Source organism: Sturnus vulgaris, chromosome 4 (genome assembly GCF_052056855.1).
Source record: "Sturnus vulgaris isolate bStuVul1 chromosome 4, bStuVul1.hap1, whole genome shotgun sequence".
NCBI classification, from domain to species: domain Eukaryota; kingdom Metazoa; phylum Chordata; class Aves; order Passeriformes; family Sturnidae; genus Sturnus; species Sturnus vulgaris.
The window spans coordinates 50736247-50752834 of record NC_142246.1 but is presented as its reverse complement, the minus strand read 5'-3'; the positions used below and the strand labels follow the sequence as shown (position 1 = coordinate 50752834).

Here is a 16588-nt window from a genome sequence, read left to right as displayed (position 1 = left end):
GACGAAGGGCCTTTGATGTGAGGGGGAGCTCCTCCTGTCATCTGGAAAGTCTATTGATTGAATGCACTTCATGGGTCGAGTTTCACAGAAGCCCTTTATTAATAAAAGCATATATCCTTGATGTCCTGTCCAGGCAAAGGGGGATTAGCAGTGACACCAGCACATGAGGTGAGTTCCTCATTCTCTTCTCCTTGTGCCCCACAAGCTGAGGTGCTGCTTGAGAAGGGCCCGGGCCAGGAGAGCATCTGCTTTGCTGGTCCCTCTTGGCTTCCTTGGCTGTGTCCTTCAGAAGAGCAGGACAGTGCGGATACTGAAAAGTGGAAGGGAAGGGAGGGTTTGCTGCAGCCCAGGAGCAGGTAGCGTGGCAGGCAGGTGTGCCTGGGAACTGGCCACTTCTTTGTCAGTCATCCAGCTCTGACTGAGCTGCATGAGACGTGCAGCAGTGGGACAGCCTTCATATCCCTGCTGATGGGAAGCCCTCAGGGGATAAGGCCACAGGATCTGTGCTGAGCTGAACCACTGGTGGGAGGGTTCCCTGTGCTCTTCCCTCTGGGCTGTGGCAGATCTTGCCATCACTCAGCTGTGAGGCCCTGCTTCCTCAAAAGGCTCAGGTGCTCTTTGGGAAGCCAGGGTTGCATGCCCTGCCTGTTGGAATTTTAGGAGGACATGTTTAGCTTTGCTGTACCTCACTCCTGCTGCTCAGGATCTCACCTTTTTCCTGCACGTAACAACTCAAATCCCTCGTTCACTTTAGCGAATGGCAGCGTGTGCGTGATCAGCAAGTCTAAATTGAATTTCTTCTCCAAATAGCTGGAAACTAATTTGGGGATACATTCTCTCATCTTCCAGCCTAGAAACAGGAGAAAGCAGCTGCATGACTAATGGGAGTAAGGCTGTTTTGGTAAGGTAGTGTAACTGTGTGGGTCTGGTTACGGAGTGACCAGTGCTGGTGCCACACTCTTGTGAGAGATTTTCTGCCCTTTAGGATCAGTGGGCTACTGTGTGAAACAGGTAGAGATGACTATTTGCATGTGTAATGCTAATGTTCAAAACAGGCAATGCAGTGCTCCTCTTTAGTTGCCTTCTACTTGAAAACCCTCATTTACTACCATGAAAGGAAAAGCTGAAATATTTAGACTGTATTCTTAAGTCTTATACCTCCGAGCAGTGTCCCCTTCCAGGTACGGCCAGTCAGCAGAAGCGTGGGATCAATGGAAATCTTAGAACCAGAATCTAGTTCCCCAATCATCACAAAGATGCCAGTGTTCAAATTGCAGGAAGCCAAGGCAGCAATCTGATGAGACAGGTAGGAGAATTAGAGAAAGCCATGATGAGTTGGACAGGGGAGTGCTCTTTTTGTGCAATCTCCCAGTCTTCCCAGGTAATCTGAAGAAACACACATCCCCCCTTGTGGAGCAGACCTGGAGAGCTTGTGGCCTCTTTTAAGATTTGTACACTGCTTTATCCCCAAGGCAACTGACTGCCTTTCTGCATCCAGCAGTGCAGGCAGCAGCCAAGGAACGTCCCACAGGGGTGACCTTTGCCCTGAGAGGAGCCTGTGGTGATGTGGGGGGGGAGGACAGGTGCTGAAGTGCCACCTACCATGGTGTCCGCGTACCCGATGGCCTCAAAGGAGTAGTCCACGCCCTGCCCGGTCATCTCAGTGATCACCTCCTGGATGGGCTTCTTGAAGTCTCGAGGGTTGATGCAGTCGGTGGCTCCCAGCTCCTTGGCCTTGGCAAACTTGTCCTTGTTGATGTCCACGGCAATGATGCGGGCAGCTCCAGCTGCCTTGCAGCCCATGACAGCAGAGAGGCCAACTCCTCCGAGGCCGAAGATGGCACAGGTGGAGCCTGGTTTTACCTGCACAGATGGGACCCTGTGAGTCTCCAGCAGGAAAAGGAGGTGGAGGAAGAGGAGGAGGTTTCTTTTGCACAGGATTGATGAGGTTGTGAGGGTGGCTGTGGGGTGTTAAACACGCCTGAATACCAACCTTGGCTGTGTTGATGGCAGCCCCATAGCCTGTGGAAAACCCACAGCCAAACAAGCAGACTTTGTCCAGAGGTGCTGCAGCATCTATCTTGGCAACGGCGTACTCTGGGACCACGGTGTATTCTGCAAAGGTGCTGACCCACATGAAATGATGGATCTGCTTCCCTTTACAAGTGAATCTGCTGGTCTTGTCTGGCAGGAGGTTTTGAGGTTCAGAGATACTGTGGGGAGATACAAACATTAATATTTGATTGAGTAAAGCACTGATAGGGATGTCAGACTTGTCATAAAGTCAACCCCATGTAAGTGTAGGGAAAGGCAAAGCAAACTCACTGGGAATTCTGGCAGTAGTTGGATTCAGGATTCCGGCAGAAGCTGCATTCCCCACACTGTGGGAGGCAAAGGGGAATCACTTTGTCACCTGGAAGAAAACAATATCCCATATTCGGTGGCTCTGAGGATGCTGCCTGTGTGAGAGCTGATTCCTGGGCATGTGTTTGTGTTTGTCTCAGTTACCTGGTTTCATAGAGGTCACTCCTTCTCCAATGCTTTCCACAATTCCAGCTCCTTCATGGCCGGGGATAACTGGGAATTCTGCCTTGGGAAAGTGGCCTTGCCGAAGGTGTTCATCTGTTTGACAAATGCCTGTGGCCACAAGCTATTTGGAGAAGAAAAAGTAGATGTGCTGGCCTCTGCCTTACTCAGTTTATGGAAGCAATTTTCTCGGGGGTGTTACGATGTCAATCAGTGCTGGCCCTCCACGGCAGCACACTGAGCCCAGGCTGGGCTTTCCCCTTCTGCTCACCCTGAATGCTCCATGTGGCTTTCCTCTGCACTGAGCTGGAGGTGGAAATGGAAAGGGGGCCACAGTGGCACAGGGCCCTGTCCAGCAGAGCAAGGGCTGGAGGTAGGAATTCCTATGTGACAGCTTAGGCAAGGATTAGTCCAAAAAGGAGTCCCTGGAAGATGGTGCATTTGAGCCAAGGCAGCTTTGGACAATTAAAGCATCTTGGAGGACACGCATCACTGAGTTATAGGGAAGGTTTAATCACAAGAAGAGCAATTCCCACAGAGAAGGAAGAAAAAGTTATGGAAATATATTTTTACCTTAATCCGGACTTCCCCTGTCTTTGGGGGTGCAACTTCAACCTCCTCAACAGAGAGTGGTTTGCCCGGGGCCCAGGCAACAGCAGCCCTGCACCTGATAACCTGGAAACAACCGAGAGGAATACATTGCATGGGAGCATTTGCTGTTAGCACGTGGCTGGGGGAAGTCATCCTGCAATCACCTGAATGCAAGATGTTCAAATTTGGTGAGGCTCAACTGCACCTGAAACCAAGTGATGTCCAATAATCACTGGCCTAGTTTAAGATCTGAGGAAACCCCATTTGTGGTTTGTCACCTGAAGAGTATCAGGTATAGCCCTGGAAAATTATTGGGTTTTGATGGCTTTGGTGGATTTTTCATAATATCCCCATATGGGGATATGTTACTGGCCAGACTGTGTTGTCACGGAGACGGTGGATCCTACCAAGTAGATATGCCTATGGAGAGCTTTGATGGCAGCCTTGTGACATCCTGGCAGAAGGTGAATGAGAGGGGTTATGGAATTGTCCCCGTCTGATTGGCAATTCGATAAATCTTTTCCCTTACCAAGGTTTGATTTGTGTGTGACATTGCTCAAACCCTGTGCCAATCGACTCAAAGCAGTTTGACATCAGCAGGATGGAGCTTGTAGCTTGAAAAGGGTGCTGCCATGGACAAGGCTGGGTGCAGGAAATGAGTGGCTGAAGAGGGCACCACTGAAGAGCTCTTTTTTGCTGCCAGAGCAGGAGGACAGAGTGGGATTGAGCAGGAGAGTGTTTTGCAGAGCAGCACAATTCTAGATTTTGTCTCCTGAGCAGCTGGGCAGGACAGAGGGGGAATGCACTGCCCAGTGCAGGTATGGACAGTGCAGTTGTCCGAAAGCAGAATCTGGTGAAATTGTCAGAGGTTTGGAAGAGGTGGGGGAGCGAGGTCGGAGGAAAGAGGCTATGCAGAGTGGTGTCCAGGCTGAGCCTGTTGCAGCGCATTTCGCATTCCTTCCTTCGGGAAGGAGGAGGGGAAATGCCATGTCCTTACTTTTCCCGCAGTGGCCATGTGGTCTTAGCAGAGCTGTGTCCGTCGCTGCCGCAGGCTGGAGGGAAGCTGCTGCCCCCGCGTGTTGCAGAATCCCCCAGGCTTGGAGCGGGAGCAGTCCCGGTGCGGCACCGTCGCTGGAGAGCGCTGGTTAATCTGTGTCGGGTGCTGGATGCTGAGGAGCCCAGGGAGAGCTGAGGGGAGGAGCTGGGTAGCGGCAGGGAGATGGATGGGGGCAGAAGTCCTCCAGGGAGGCTTTTATCAGTTACTCTGCCCTTGGGTCATTCCTTGCTCTACCCACCTTAAAGGCTCAGAGAGATTTCCCCCCCCCCTTTGAATCGCTTCCGGCAGGTGTGGAGGGAGGAGATCTCCGGCACAGCTGGGGCTTCCTCGGAGTTCCCTTTTTACCCGGTAGGAGTATTTGATCTGGTGGCCATTCACATCACAGTATTTGCATAAGGATTAAAAATTTAAGAAAAATAAATAAAACAAAACAAATGGCAGTGAAAATGTGGTGGGCAAAAAGACATGTCCTCCTAGGTTGAAGCTTTACTGTTTGCATTATTGCTGCTATTTTCACTCCAGCATTGAGGGGAGAATGTGTCAGAAGAGGATTCTTTTTCTAGGATACATGTGCTTCACTCCAGTGTAAGCAGGTTTGTAAGTGGGTTCACTCCACCCAGGCCTTTCAGGTTCTCCCAGGGCTGCTTTCTGCCGAGGCATTGGACAAGGTGATGCATTGCAGAGATTGGATGAGCGAGAGCTTGTTGGAGGACTAGGCTGAGATGAGCATCCAGAGTGTGAGGTAGCTCCCACAGATAGAAAGGAATTTTCCTTCCGTGTGGCTGAAAGGACACTTTTGCAAACCTAAGGAATGGGATAATTTCCTAGAAGACTGCCACTAATGACATAAACGCCCTTTTTGGATTATTAGCCATTTAGAATGCTGTAATGAGGAGAAGTTAACTCTTTAGCTATTCAGAAAGATTATATGTGTCCATATATATATATATATATATATATATATATATATATATATATGTACTTTTTTTAATCAAAAGACATCTGTTGACATTTGGATTAGCAAAACGGATTAGACGGGATCAGAACGAAAATGTAGCATTAATGAATCAGAAAGGTGTTACTCTGTGGACTGGAGCTTGGCCCACAGAGCTCTACAGTGGTTTCACATGTCCTTCACAAAATCACAGAATGGCTTGGGTTAGAAGGGACCTTAAAGGTCATGTTGTTCTAACCCCTTGCCATGGGCAGGAACACCTCTCACTCGGCAAAATTGCTCATAACCACATCCAAGTGGCCTCGAATGGTGCCAGGGATGGGGCATCCACAACTTCTCCTCAGCCTGTTCCAGTGCGTCAGTAGTCTCACAGTGAAGAATTTCTTCCTAATAGCTAAACCTAGTCTCTTTCATGACCTTTTATTCTATCAGGTCACCCACCAGAAACTGTGGAGTGAAAATACAGTTCTTGTCCAAGATTTTCATGTACTTTCCCATGCCTAGCAATCCTCACTTCAGCTGGAAGGTGGGCTAATTTAAGTGCTCAGCCATAACCAATAATTCTCCGTAGGCTGTTCAGACAGATGCACTTCACAGAAGTCCTGAGACATAGAGTAGTTGGCTTTGATTCCCATTCTGTTTTCTGCATTGCATGCTAGCTGGAAAGCAATTCCAGAAGACAATTGCTGTATGGCTGATATCTCATATGGTTGAAGTTGAAACCAACAAATTTTAAAAGTCCGGTAACAGAGAATGAAATCGTTCACCTGCTTCCTAGATAGCATTCCATAAATGTGGCTTATGATTTCATCTCACACATGAGGACATAAAGGTGCTACTTGTGCTGGCATTTCATGGCTCTTAAGACATGTCTAGTGTCTGCTGTTGAGTGTGTAACCTACACAATGGTTCTAAAAAGGTCTCTCAAATGTGTATTGTTATTTTTCCTTAAAGCATCCACGTGATGCTCTAGTGCCCCCAAACTTGCTAACCCACCACTGATGTGAAGACAACACAGGTTTGTGAATTGCTGTCTGCCCTGCTTGCAGTTTAGTGCCATAGGGAGCTGGCACCTCTGCAACGCGTTTGAAATATATGTGATTTTGCAGGGAGTCGACACAGAGATCCTGTTTCTGTGCAGTTTTTGTGTATATTACAGACAGAAGGTGTTTGTTGTTTTCTTCTTATCCAGGTAATAGAGATCAAACTTGTATGTCAGCAGGCATGGATTTAATGATTAACTTTTTAATGGCAGATCCTGTATCTGTAGTCTACAATATGTGTTATCCTGACTTGCTGTATATATTCAGGTATTTTGTTGGTTTTAATAGCTGGTCTGTGAGGTCAGATGTTTGTACACACAGGAACAGAGCTCCTGGTGTTTGTCTTCACCTTGGTAGTCGGTTTTCTGTCCCCTTCTTTACATTCTGTTTGTTTGCTGCCTGTATCAAAGAGGTGGAAAGACGGAAGAATATTTGACAAAAATCTCTGTGGAATAGATGCTGAAATGCACTTATGAGGGCTAAGTACAAATCTTATCTTTTCTGCTGCCTGCAGCAGGTTTCAATAATTTTTAATTAAAAGTTAGAGCCCAATATTGGTGCCTTTCTTAAGGAGTCGGCATTACGTTTCTGTCCACAGTGCAACTGGGCACCTGTTTCAGAGATAATTTTTCCATTCTGCTGTGAAGAAAAAACTAGATCATATCCCTGCATATATGGCTTTGCTTTTGTTAGCAGTATTGGTAATTCACTATTCTATAAGATGGCATGGTGCTTAAATTTCCATTAGAACAGAGATAATGTCTACCTCATACAAAATGATAGCAGAATGAGGTAAATGAGGTAAGGAAAGTGGGAGTTAGATCCACCCTGATGTATCGTAGATAGCAGAGATATAAAAAATATACTGATAAAAGTCGATTAAAATGAAAAATTGATTCCGTTCACTCTAGTGAAGGAGAACGGCTAAATGAAAAAGAAACTTAAAATGGAGAACAGGACTCATACAGCAATTGCTGATTTTGAGTCCATGCTATCATAGAATGATGGAATAGTTCAACTTGGGGAGACCCTTTAGCCTTACTCTTTTTTATTTTCATTTTAAAATCTTTTCCTTTATTCTATTTATGCTCAGAACGAATTCCTTTGACAGACTAGCTGTGATCATAGTACATCCTACAGAATTTCACTGTGCAATATAAGGAGGAATTTTACTTTATGATTTCTGATCGCCCAGGTATAGCACCTCTAGCACCCACATTTATATGTGGCGGGACATAAATGCACATATCTCTTCCCCATTACAGTCTGTAAATTTCTCAGGGGTTGTTGCAAGGTCAAAACTAGATCAGGAGAAAAGCTTCTAGACTGAGATCAGGATCTAAAGAGGACAAATATGAATCAAAGAAGGAAAAATTAGGAGAGAATAATACAGAGCAAAGGCATAGGTCTATAGTAGACACCCATGGCGACATCCACATTATTTGTTTGCCACTTGATTCTCACCAAGAGGCTCTTAACTGTGCCATTACAGATCCATACATTCCAATGCTGCTCTTACATAGAGTGCCACCCACCTGCCTCTTCTGCCCTGCCTTTCCTTCCTGAAGATCCTGTAACCATCCAACAGGGATGTCACAGGACTTGTCCCACCAGTTTCACTGATACCAATGATATCAAGTCTCTGGCACTGGGCAATAGCTTCCAGGTCATCACTGGTTGTTCCTCAAGCTGCATTTATTAGTATAGAAATATTTTGACATGTGGTACTTCGTAGCCAACACTTGTGAAGCAGATTGAGGTATCCCAGTAGTGCTCCTTTCCTCATGTTTTGGCACACAATCCCACTGTTCATCACTGGCCAGCCTGGTATTTTCCCATTCCTCTTCCCAGAATAGTTTAAAGCTCTGTCAAAGAGCTGTGCTAGCTCCTGTGCTAGAAGTCCTTTTCCCCTCTGAGAAAGGCTCATCCTGTCACGTGTCAGTAGAGAAGGTGTTGAATACATCACCCCACAGTCAAAAAACCCAATTTTTTTTTTTTTTGCTTACACCAGCCTCGGAGCCATGCATTGACCTGACGGATCTTCCAATTCCTACCAGTAAAATTCCTTGTTACAGACAGGTCAAGGAAATCACTACCTGTGTTCCTGATCCGGCAACCCATTGTCCCAAGGGCCTGGAGTCTCTGTTGATTGAGAGCACTGTGTTGGATGAGTTTGTTTAAAATCTTTATTAGTAAAAGCTTTTTCTTCAGAGAGACATCCTTCTGGATCTTGTCCAGGCCCAGGAGGACCAGCAGTGACACCAGCACATGAGGTGAGTTCCTCATTCTCTTCTCCTTGTGCCCCACAAGCTGAGGTGCTGCTTGAGAAGGGCCCGGGCCAGGAGAGCATCTGCTTTGCTGGTCCCTCTTGGCTTCCTTGGCTGTGTCCTTCAGAAGAGCAGGACAGTGCGGATACTGAAAAGTGGAAGGGAAGGGAGGGTTTGCTGCAGCCCAGGAGCAGGTAGCGTGGCAGGCAGGTGTGCCTGGGAACAGGCCACTTCTTTGTCAGTCATCCAGCTCTGACTGAGCTGCATGAGACGTGCAGCAGTGGGACAGCCTTCATATCCCTGCTGATGGGAAGCCCTCAGGGGATAAGGCCACAGGATCTGTGCTGAGCTGAACCACTGGTGGGAGGGTTCCCTGTGCTCTTCCCTCTGGGCTGTGGCAGATCTTGCCATCACTCAGCTGTGAGGCCCTGCTTCCTCAAAAGGCTCAGGTGCTCTTTGGGAAGCCAGGGTTGCATGCCCTGCCTGTTGGAATTTTAGGAGGACATGTTTAGCTTTGCTGTACCTCACTCCTGCTGCTCAGGATCTCACCTTTTTCCTGCACGTAACAACTCAAATCCCTCGTTCACTTTAGCGAATGGCAGCGTGTGCGTGATCAGCAAGTCTAAATTGAATTTCTTCTCCAAATAGCTGGAAACTAATTTGGGGATACATTCTCTCGACTTCCAGCCTAGAAACAGGAGAAAGCAGCTGCATGACTAATGGGAGTAAGGCTGTTTTGGTAAGGTAGTGTTACTGTATGGGTCTGGTTACGGAGTGACCAGTGCTGGTGCCACTCTTGTGAGTGATTTTCTGCTCCTTAGAATGAGTGGGTTACTCTTGTTATACAGATTGCGGTTTATTTGCATGTGTAATGCTAATGTTCAAAACAGGCAATGCAGTGCTCCTCTTTAGTTGCCTTCTACTTGAAAACCCTCTTTTACTATGACTTTTCAACCACCATGAAAGGAAAAGCTGAAATATTTAGACTGTATTCTTAAGTCTTATACCTCCAAACATAGTCCCCTTCCAGCTACGGCCAGTCAGCAGAAGCGTGGGATCAATGGAAATCTCTGAATCTGTTACCCCAATCATCACAAAGATGCCAGTGTTCAAATTGCAGGAAGCCAAGGCAGCAATTTGATGAGACAGGTAGGAGAATTAGAGAAAGCCATGATGAGTTGGACAGGGGAGTGCTCTTTTTGTGCAATCTCCCAGTCTTCCCAGGTAATCTGAAGAAACACACATCCCCCCTTGTGGAGCAGACCTGGAGAGCTTGTGGCCTCTTTTAAGATTTGTACACTGCTTTATCCCCAAGGCAACTGACTGCCTTTCTGCATCCAGCAGTGCAGGCAGCAGCCAAGGAACGTCCCACAGGGGTGACCTTTGCCCTGAGAGGAGCCTGTGGTGATGTGGGGGGGAGGACAGGTGCTGAAGTGCCACCTACCATGGTGTCCGCGTACCCGATGGCCTCAAAGGAGTAGTCCACGCCCTGCCCGGTCATCTCAGTGATCACCTCCTGGATGGGCTTCTTGAAGTCTCGAGGGTTGATGCAGTCGGTGGCTCCCAGCTCCTTGGCCTTGGCAAACTTGTCCTTGTTGATGTCCACGGCAATGATGCGGGCAGCTCCAGCTGCCTTGCAGCCCATGACAGCAGAGAGGCCAACTCCTCCGAGGCCGAAGATGGCACAGGTGGAGCCTGGTTTTACCTGCACAGATGGGACCCTGTGAGTCTCCAGCAGGAAAAGGAGGTGGAGGAAGAGGAGGAGGTTTCTTTTGCACAGGATTGATGAGGTTGTGAGGGTGGCTGTGGGGTGTTAAACACGCCTGAATACCAACCTTGGCTGTGTTGATGGCAGCCCCATAGCCTGTGGAAAACCCACAGCCAAACAAGCAGACTTTGTCCAGAGGTGCTGCAGCATCTATCTTGGCAACGGCGTACTCTGGGACCACGGTGTATTCTGCAAAGGTGCTGACCCACATGAAATGATGGATCTGCTTCCCTTTACAAGTGAATCTGCTGGTCTTGTCTGGCAGGAGGTTTTGAGGTTCAGAGAAACTGTGGGGAGGTACCAATATTTATATTTGATTGAGTAAAGCACTGATAGGGGTGTCAGACTTGTCTTAAAGTCAACCCCATGTAAGTGTAGGGGAAGGCAAAGCAAACTCACTGGGAATTCTGGCAGTAGTTGGATTCAGGATTCCGGCAGAAGCTGCATTCCCCACAATGTGGGTGGCCAAGGGGAATCACTTTGTCACCTGGAAGAAAACAATATCCCATATTCGGTGGCTCTGAGGATGCTGCCTGTGTGAGAGCTGATTCCTGGGCATGTGTTTGTGTTTGTCTCAGTTACCTGGTTTCATAGAGGTCACTCCTTCTCCAATGCTTTCCACAATTCCAGCTCCTTCATGGCCGGGGATAACTGGGAATTCTGCCTTGGGAAAGTGGCCTTGCCGAAGGTGTTCATCTGTTTGACAAATGCCTGTGGCCACAAGCTATTTGGAGAAGAAAAAGTAGATGTGCTGGCCTCTGCCTTACTCAGTTTATGGAAGCAATTTTCTCGGGGGTGTTACGATGTCAATCAGTGCTGGCCCTCCACGGCAGCACACTGAGCCCAGGCTGGGCTTTCCCCTTCTGCTCACCCTGAATGCTCCATGTGGCTTTCCTCTGCACTGAGCTGGAGGTGGAAATGGAAAGGGGGCCACAGTGGCACAGGGCCCTGTCCAGCAGAGCAAGGGCTGGAGGTAGGAATTCCTATGTGACAGCTTAGGCAAGGATTAGTCCAAAAAGGAGTCCCTGGAAGATGGTGCATTTGAGCCAAGGCAGCTTTGGACAATTAAAGCATCTTGGAGGACACGCATCACTGAGTTATAGGGAAGGTTTAATCACAAGAAGAGCAATTCCCACAGAGAAGGAAGAAAAAGTTATGGAAATATATTTTTACCTTAATCCGGACTTCCCCTGTCTTTGGGGGTGCAACTTCAACCTCCTCAACAGAGAGTGGTTTGCCCGGGGCCCAGGCAACAGCAGCCCTGCACCTGATAACCTGGAAACAACCGAGAGGAATACATTGCATGGGAGCATTTGCTGTTAGCACGTGGCTGGGGGAAGTCATCCTGCAATCACCTGAATGCAAGATGTTCAAATTTGGTGAGGCTCAACTGCACCTGAAACCAAGTGATGTCCAATAATCACTGGCCTAGTTTAAGATCTGAGGAAACCCCATTTGTGGTTTGTCACCTGAAGAGTATCAGGTATAGCCCTGGAAAATTATTGGGTTTTGATGGCTTTGGTGGATTTTTCATAATATCCCCATATGGGGATATGTTACTGGCCAGACTGTGTTGTCACGGAGACGGTGGATCCTACCAAGTAGATATGCCTATGGAGAGCTTTGATGGCAGCCTTGTGACATCCTGGCAGAAGGTGAATGAGAGGGGTTATGGAATTGTCCCCGTCTGATTGGCAATTCGATAAATCTTTTCCCTTACCAAGGTTTGATTTGTGTGTGACATTGCTCAAACCCTGTGCCAATCGACTCAAAGCAGTTTGACATCAGCAGGATGGAGCTTGTAGCTTGAAAAGGGTGCTGCCATGGACAAGGCTGGGTGCAGGAAATGAGTGGCTGAAGAGGGCACCACTGAAGAGCTCTTTTTTGCTGCCAGAGCAGGAGGACAGAGTGGGATTGAGCAGGAGAGTGTTTTGCAGAGCAGCACAATTCTAGATTTTGTCTCCTGAGCAGCTGGGCAGGACAGAGGGGGAATGCACTGCCCAGTGCAGGTATGGACAGTGCAGTTGTCCGAAAGCAGAATCTGGTGAAATTGTCAGAGGTTTGGAAGAGGTGGGGGAGCGAGGTCGGAGGAAAGAGGCTATGCAGAGTGGTGTCCAGGCTGAGCCTGTTGCAGCGCATTTCGCATTCCTTCCTTCGGGAAGGAGGAGGGGAAATGCCATGTCCTTACTTTTCCCGCAGTGGCCATGTGGTCTTAGCAGAGCTGTGTCCGTCGCTGCCGCAGGCTGGAGGGAAGCTGCTGCCCCCGCGTGTTGCAGAATCCCCCAGGCTTGGAGCGGGAGCAGTCCCGGTGCGGCACCGTCGCTGGAGAGCGCTGGTTAATCTGTGTCGGGTGCTGGATGCTGAGGAGCCCAGGGAGAGCTGAGGGGAGGAGCTGGGTAGCGGCAGGGAGATGGATGGGGGCAGAAGTCCTCCAGGGAGGCTTTTATCAGTTACTCTGCCCTTGGGTCATTCCTTGCTCTACCCACCTTAAAGGCTCAGAGAGATTTCCCCCCCCCCTTTGAATCGCTTCCGGCAGGTGTGGAGGGAGGAGATCTCCGGCACAGCTGGGGCTTCCTCGGAGTTCCCTTTTTACCCGGTAGGAGTATTTGATCTGGTGGCCATTCACATCACAGTATTTGCATAAGGATTAAAAATTTAAGAAAAATAAATAAAACAAAACAAATGGCAGTGAAAATGTGGTGGGCAAAAAGACATGTCCTCCTAGGTTGAAGCTTTACTGTTTGCATTATTGCTGCTATTTTCACTCCAGCATTGAGGGGAGAATGTGTCAGAAGAGGATTCTTTTTCTAGGATACATGTGCTTCACTCCAGTGTAAGCAGGTTTGTAAGTGGGTTCACTCCACCCAGGCCTTTCAGGTTCTCCCAGGGCTGCTTTCTGCCGAGGCATTGGACAAGGTGATGCATTGCAGAGATTGGATGAGCGAGAGCTTGTTGGAGGACTAGGCTGAGATGAGCATCCAGAGTGTGAGGTAGCTCCCACAGATAGAAAGGAATTTTCCTTCCGTGTGGCTGAAAGGACACTTTTGCAAACCTAAGGAATGGGATAATTTCCTAGAAGACTGCCACTAATGACATAAACGCCCTTTTTGGATTATTAGCCATTTAGAATGCTGTAATGAGGAGAAGTTAACTCTTTAGCTATTCAGAAAGATTATATGTGTCCATATATATATATATATATATATATATATATATATATATGTACTTTTTTTAATCAAAAGACATCTGTTGACATTTGGATTAGCAAAACGGATTAGACGGGATCAGAACGAAAATGTAGCATTAATGAATCAGAAAGGTGTTACTCTGTGGACTGGAGCTTGGCCCACAGAGCTCTACAGTGGTTTCACATGTCCTTCACAAAATCACAGAATGGCTTGGGTTAGAAGGGACCTTAAAGGTCATGTTGTTCTAACCCCTTGCCATGGGCAGGAACACCTCTCACTCGGCAAAATTGCTCATAACCACATCCAAGTGGCCTCGAATGGTGCCAGGGATGGGGCATCCACAACTTCTCCTCAGCCTGTTCCAGTGCGTCAGTAGTCTCACAGTGAAGAATTTCTTCCTAATAGCTAAACCTAGTCTCTTTCATGACCTTTTATTCTATCAGGTCACCCACCAGAAACTGTGGAGTGAAAATACAGTTCTTGTCCAAGATTTTCATGTACTTTCCCATGCCTAGCAATCCTCACTTCAGCTGGAAGGTGGGCTAATTTAAGTGCTCAGCCATAACCAATAATTCTCCGTAGGCTGTTCAGACAGATGCACTTCACAGAAGTCCTGAGACATAGAGTAGTTGGCTTTGATTCCCATTCTGTTTTCTGCATTGCATGCTAGCTGGAAAGCAATTCCAGAAGACAATTGCTGTATGGCTGATATCTCATATGGTTGAAGTTGAAACCAACAAATTTTAAAAGTCCGGTAACAGAGAATGAAATCGTTCACCTGCTTCCTAGATAGCATTCCATAAATGTGGCTTATGATTTCATCTCACACATGAGGACATAAAGGTGCTACTTGTGCTGGCATTTCATGGCTCTTAAGACATGTCTAGTGTCTGCTGTTGAGTGTGTAACCTACACAATGGTTCTAAAAAGGTCTCTCAAATGTGTATTGTTATTTTTCCTTAAAGCATCCACGTGATGCTCTAGTGCCCCCAAACTTGCTAACCCACCACTGATGTGAAGACAACACAGGTTTGTGAATTGCTGTCTGCCCTGCTTGCAGTTTAGTGCCATAGGGAGCTGGCACCTCTGCAACGCGTTTGAAATATATGTGATTTTGCAGGGAGTCGACACAGAGATCCTGTTTCTGTGCAGTTTTTGTGTATATTACAGACAGAAGGTGTTTGTTGTTTTCTTCTTATCCAGGTAATAGAGATCAAACTTGTATGTCAGCAGGCATGGATTTAATGATTAACTTTTTAATGGCAGATCCTGTATCTGTAGTCTACAATATGTGTTATCCTGACTTGCTGTATATATTCAGGTATTTTGTTGGTTTTAATAGCTGGTCTGTGAGGTCAGATGTTTGTACACACAGGAACAGAGCTCCTGGTGTTTGTCTTCACCTTGGTAGTCGGTTTTCTGTCCCCTTCTTTACATTCTGTTTGTTTGCTGCCTGTATCAAAGAGGTGGAAAGACGGAAGAATATTTGACAAAAATCTCTGTGGAATAGATGCTGAAATGCACTTATGAGGGCTAAGTACAAATCTTATCTTTTCTGCTGCCTGCAGCAGGTTTCAATAATTTTTAATTAAAAGTTAGAGCCCAATATTGGTGCCTTTCTTAAGGAGTCGGCATTACGTTTCTGTCCACAGTGCAACTGGGCACCTGTTTCAGAGATAATTTTTCCATTCTGCTGTGAAGAAAAAACTAGATCATATCCCTGCATATATGGCTTTGCTTTTGTTAGCAGTATTGGTAATTCACTATTCTATAAGATGGCATGGTGCTTAAATTTCCATTAGAACAGAGATAATGTCTACCTCATACAAAATGATAGCAGAATGAGGTAAATGAGGTAAGGAAAGTGGGAGTTAGATCCACCCTGATGTATCGTAGATAGCAGAGATATAAAAAATATACTGATAAAAGTCGATTAAAATGAAAAATTGATTCCGTTCACTCTAGTGAAGGAGAACGGCTAAATGAAAAAGAAACTTAAAATGGAGAACAGGACTCATACAGCAATTGCTGATTTTGAGTCCATGCTATCATAGAATGATGGAATAGTTCAACTTGGGGAGACCCTTTAGCCTTACTCTTTTTTATTTTCATTTTAAAATCTTTTCCTTTATTTTATTTATGCTCAGAACGAATTCCTTTGACAGACTAGCTGTGATCATAGTACATCCTACAGAATTTCACTGTGCAATATAAGGAGGAATTTTACTTTATGATTTCTGATCGCCCAGGTATAGCACCTCTAGCACCCACATTTATATGTGGCGGGACATAAATGCACATATCTCTTCCCCATTACAGTCTGTAAATTTCTCAGGGGTTGTTGCAAGGTCAAAACTAGATCAGGAGAAAAGCTTCTAGACTGAGATCAGGATCTAAAGAGGACAAATATGAATCAAAGAAGGAAAAATTAGGAGAGAATAATACAGAGCAAAGGCATAGGTCTATAGTAGACACCCATGGCGACATCCACATTATTTGTTTGCCACTTGATTCTCACCAAGAGGCTCTTAACTGTGCCATTACAGATCCATACATTCCAATGCTGCTCTTACATAGAGTGCCACCCACCTGCCTCTTCTGCCCTGCCTTTCCTTCCTGAAGATCCTGTAACCATCCAACAGGGATGTCACAGGACTTGTCCCACCAGTTTCACTGATACCAATGATATCAAGTCTCTGGCACTGGGCAATAGCTTCCAGGTCATCACTGGTTGTTCCTCAAGCTGCATTTATTAGTATAGAAATATTTTGACATGTGGTACTTCGTAGCCAACACTTGTGAAGCAGATTGAGGTATCCCAGTAGTGCTCCTTTCCTCATGTTTTGGCACACAATCCCACTGTTCATCACTGGCCAGCCTGGTATTTTCCCATTCCTCTTCCCAGAATAGTTTAAAGCTCTGTCAAAGAGCTGTGCTAGCTCCTGTGCTAGAAGTCCTTTTCCCCTCTGAGAAAGGCTCATCCTGTCACGTGTCAGTAGAGAAGGTGTTGAATACATCACCCCACAGTCAAAAAACCCAATTTTTTTTTTTTTTGCTTACACCAGCCTCGGAGCCATGCATTGACCTGACGGATCTTCCAATTCCTACCAGTAAAATTCCTTGTTACAGACAGGTCAAGGAAATCACTACCTGTGTTCCTGATCCGGCAACCCATTGTCCCAAGGGCCTGGAG

General features: G+C 46.7%; 2 protein-coding genes across 6 annotated transcripts; both read right to left on the bottom strand.

The window, feature by feature from the left end:
* Window positions 1-75: 75 nt before the first annotated feature.
* LOC148224025 (alcohol dehydrogenase 1-like) lies at window positions 76-4514 on the bottom strand. 5 transcript variants are annotated; one of them, XM_088163905.1, is made up of 10 exons: window positions 4413-4504; window positions 4115-4286; window positions 3100-3201; window positions 2509-2650; window positions 2326-2413; window positions 1994-2213; window positions 1603-1863; window positions 1159-1294; window positions 712-850; window positions 76-310 (listed from the first exon to the last, which is right to left on the bottom strand). In XM_088163905.1, the coding sequence occupies exons 2-10, from the start codon at window positions 4130-4132 to the stop codon at window positions 286-288; spliced, it is 1131 nt and encodes a 376-aa protein (XP_088020031.1). In that variant the 5' UTR covers window positions 4133-4286; window positions 4413-4504; the 3' UTR covers window positions 76-285. The 5 variants fall into 5 exon arrangements, with proteins under 5 accessions (XP_088020031.1, XP_088020030.1, XP_088020028.1 ...); XM_088163904.1 differs by having other exon boundaries at window positions 4115-4318; window positions 4413-4499; XM_088163902.1 differs by lacking the exon at window positions 712-850 and having other exon boundaries at window positions 4115-4318; window positions 4413-4514.
* Window positions 4515-8341: 3827 nt separating this feature from the next.
* LOC148224024 (alcohol dehydrogenase 1-like) lies at window positions 8342-12790 on the bottom strand. The gene is made up of 10 exons (XM_088163917.1): window positions 12694-12790; window positions 12396-12599; window positions 11381-11482; window positions 10790-10931; window positions 10607-10694; window positions 10275-10494; window positions 9884-10144; window positions 9447-9576; window positions 8989-9127; window positions 8342-8587 (listed from the first exon to the last, which is right to left on the bottom strand). The coding sequence occupies exons 2-10, from the start codon at window positions 12411-12413 to the stop codon at window positions 8563-8565; spliced, it is 1125 nt and encodes a 374-aa protein (XP_088020043.1). The 5' UTR covers window positions 12414-12599; window positions 12694-12790; the 3' UTR covers window positions 8342-8562.
* Window positions 12791-16588: the final 3798 nt, after the last annotated feature.

What these genes read in the sequence shown, in the direction of transcription:
- LOC148224025 (XM_088163902.1), bottom strand. An exon ending in CAGGGGAAGTCCGGATTAAG is followed by an intron (nt 2,651 to 3,099) that starts GTAAAAATATAT and finishes TTCTCCAAATAG; the next exon opens with CTTGTGGCCACAGGCATTTG. An exon ending in AACTACTGCCAGAATTCCCA is followed by an intron (nt 2,214 to 2,325) that starts GTGAGTTTGCTT and finishes ATCTCCCCACAG; the next exon opens with TATCTCTGAACCTCAAAACC.
- LOC148224024 (XM_088163917.1), bottom strand. An exon ending in AGTGACCTCTATGAAACCAG is followed by an intron (nt 10,695 to 10,789) that starts GTAACTGAGACA and finishes GTTTTCTTCCAG; the next exon opens with GTGACAAAGTGATTCCCCTT. An exon ending in AACTACTGCCAGAATTCCCA is followed by an intron (nt 10,495 to 10,606) that starts GTGAGTTTGCTT and finishes ACCTCCCCACAG; the next exon opens with TTTCTCTGAACCTCAAAACC.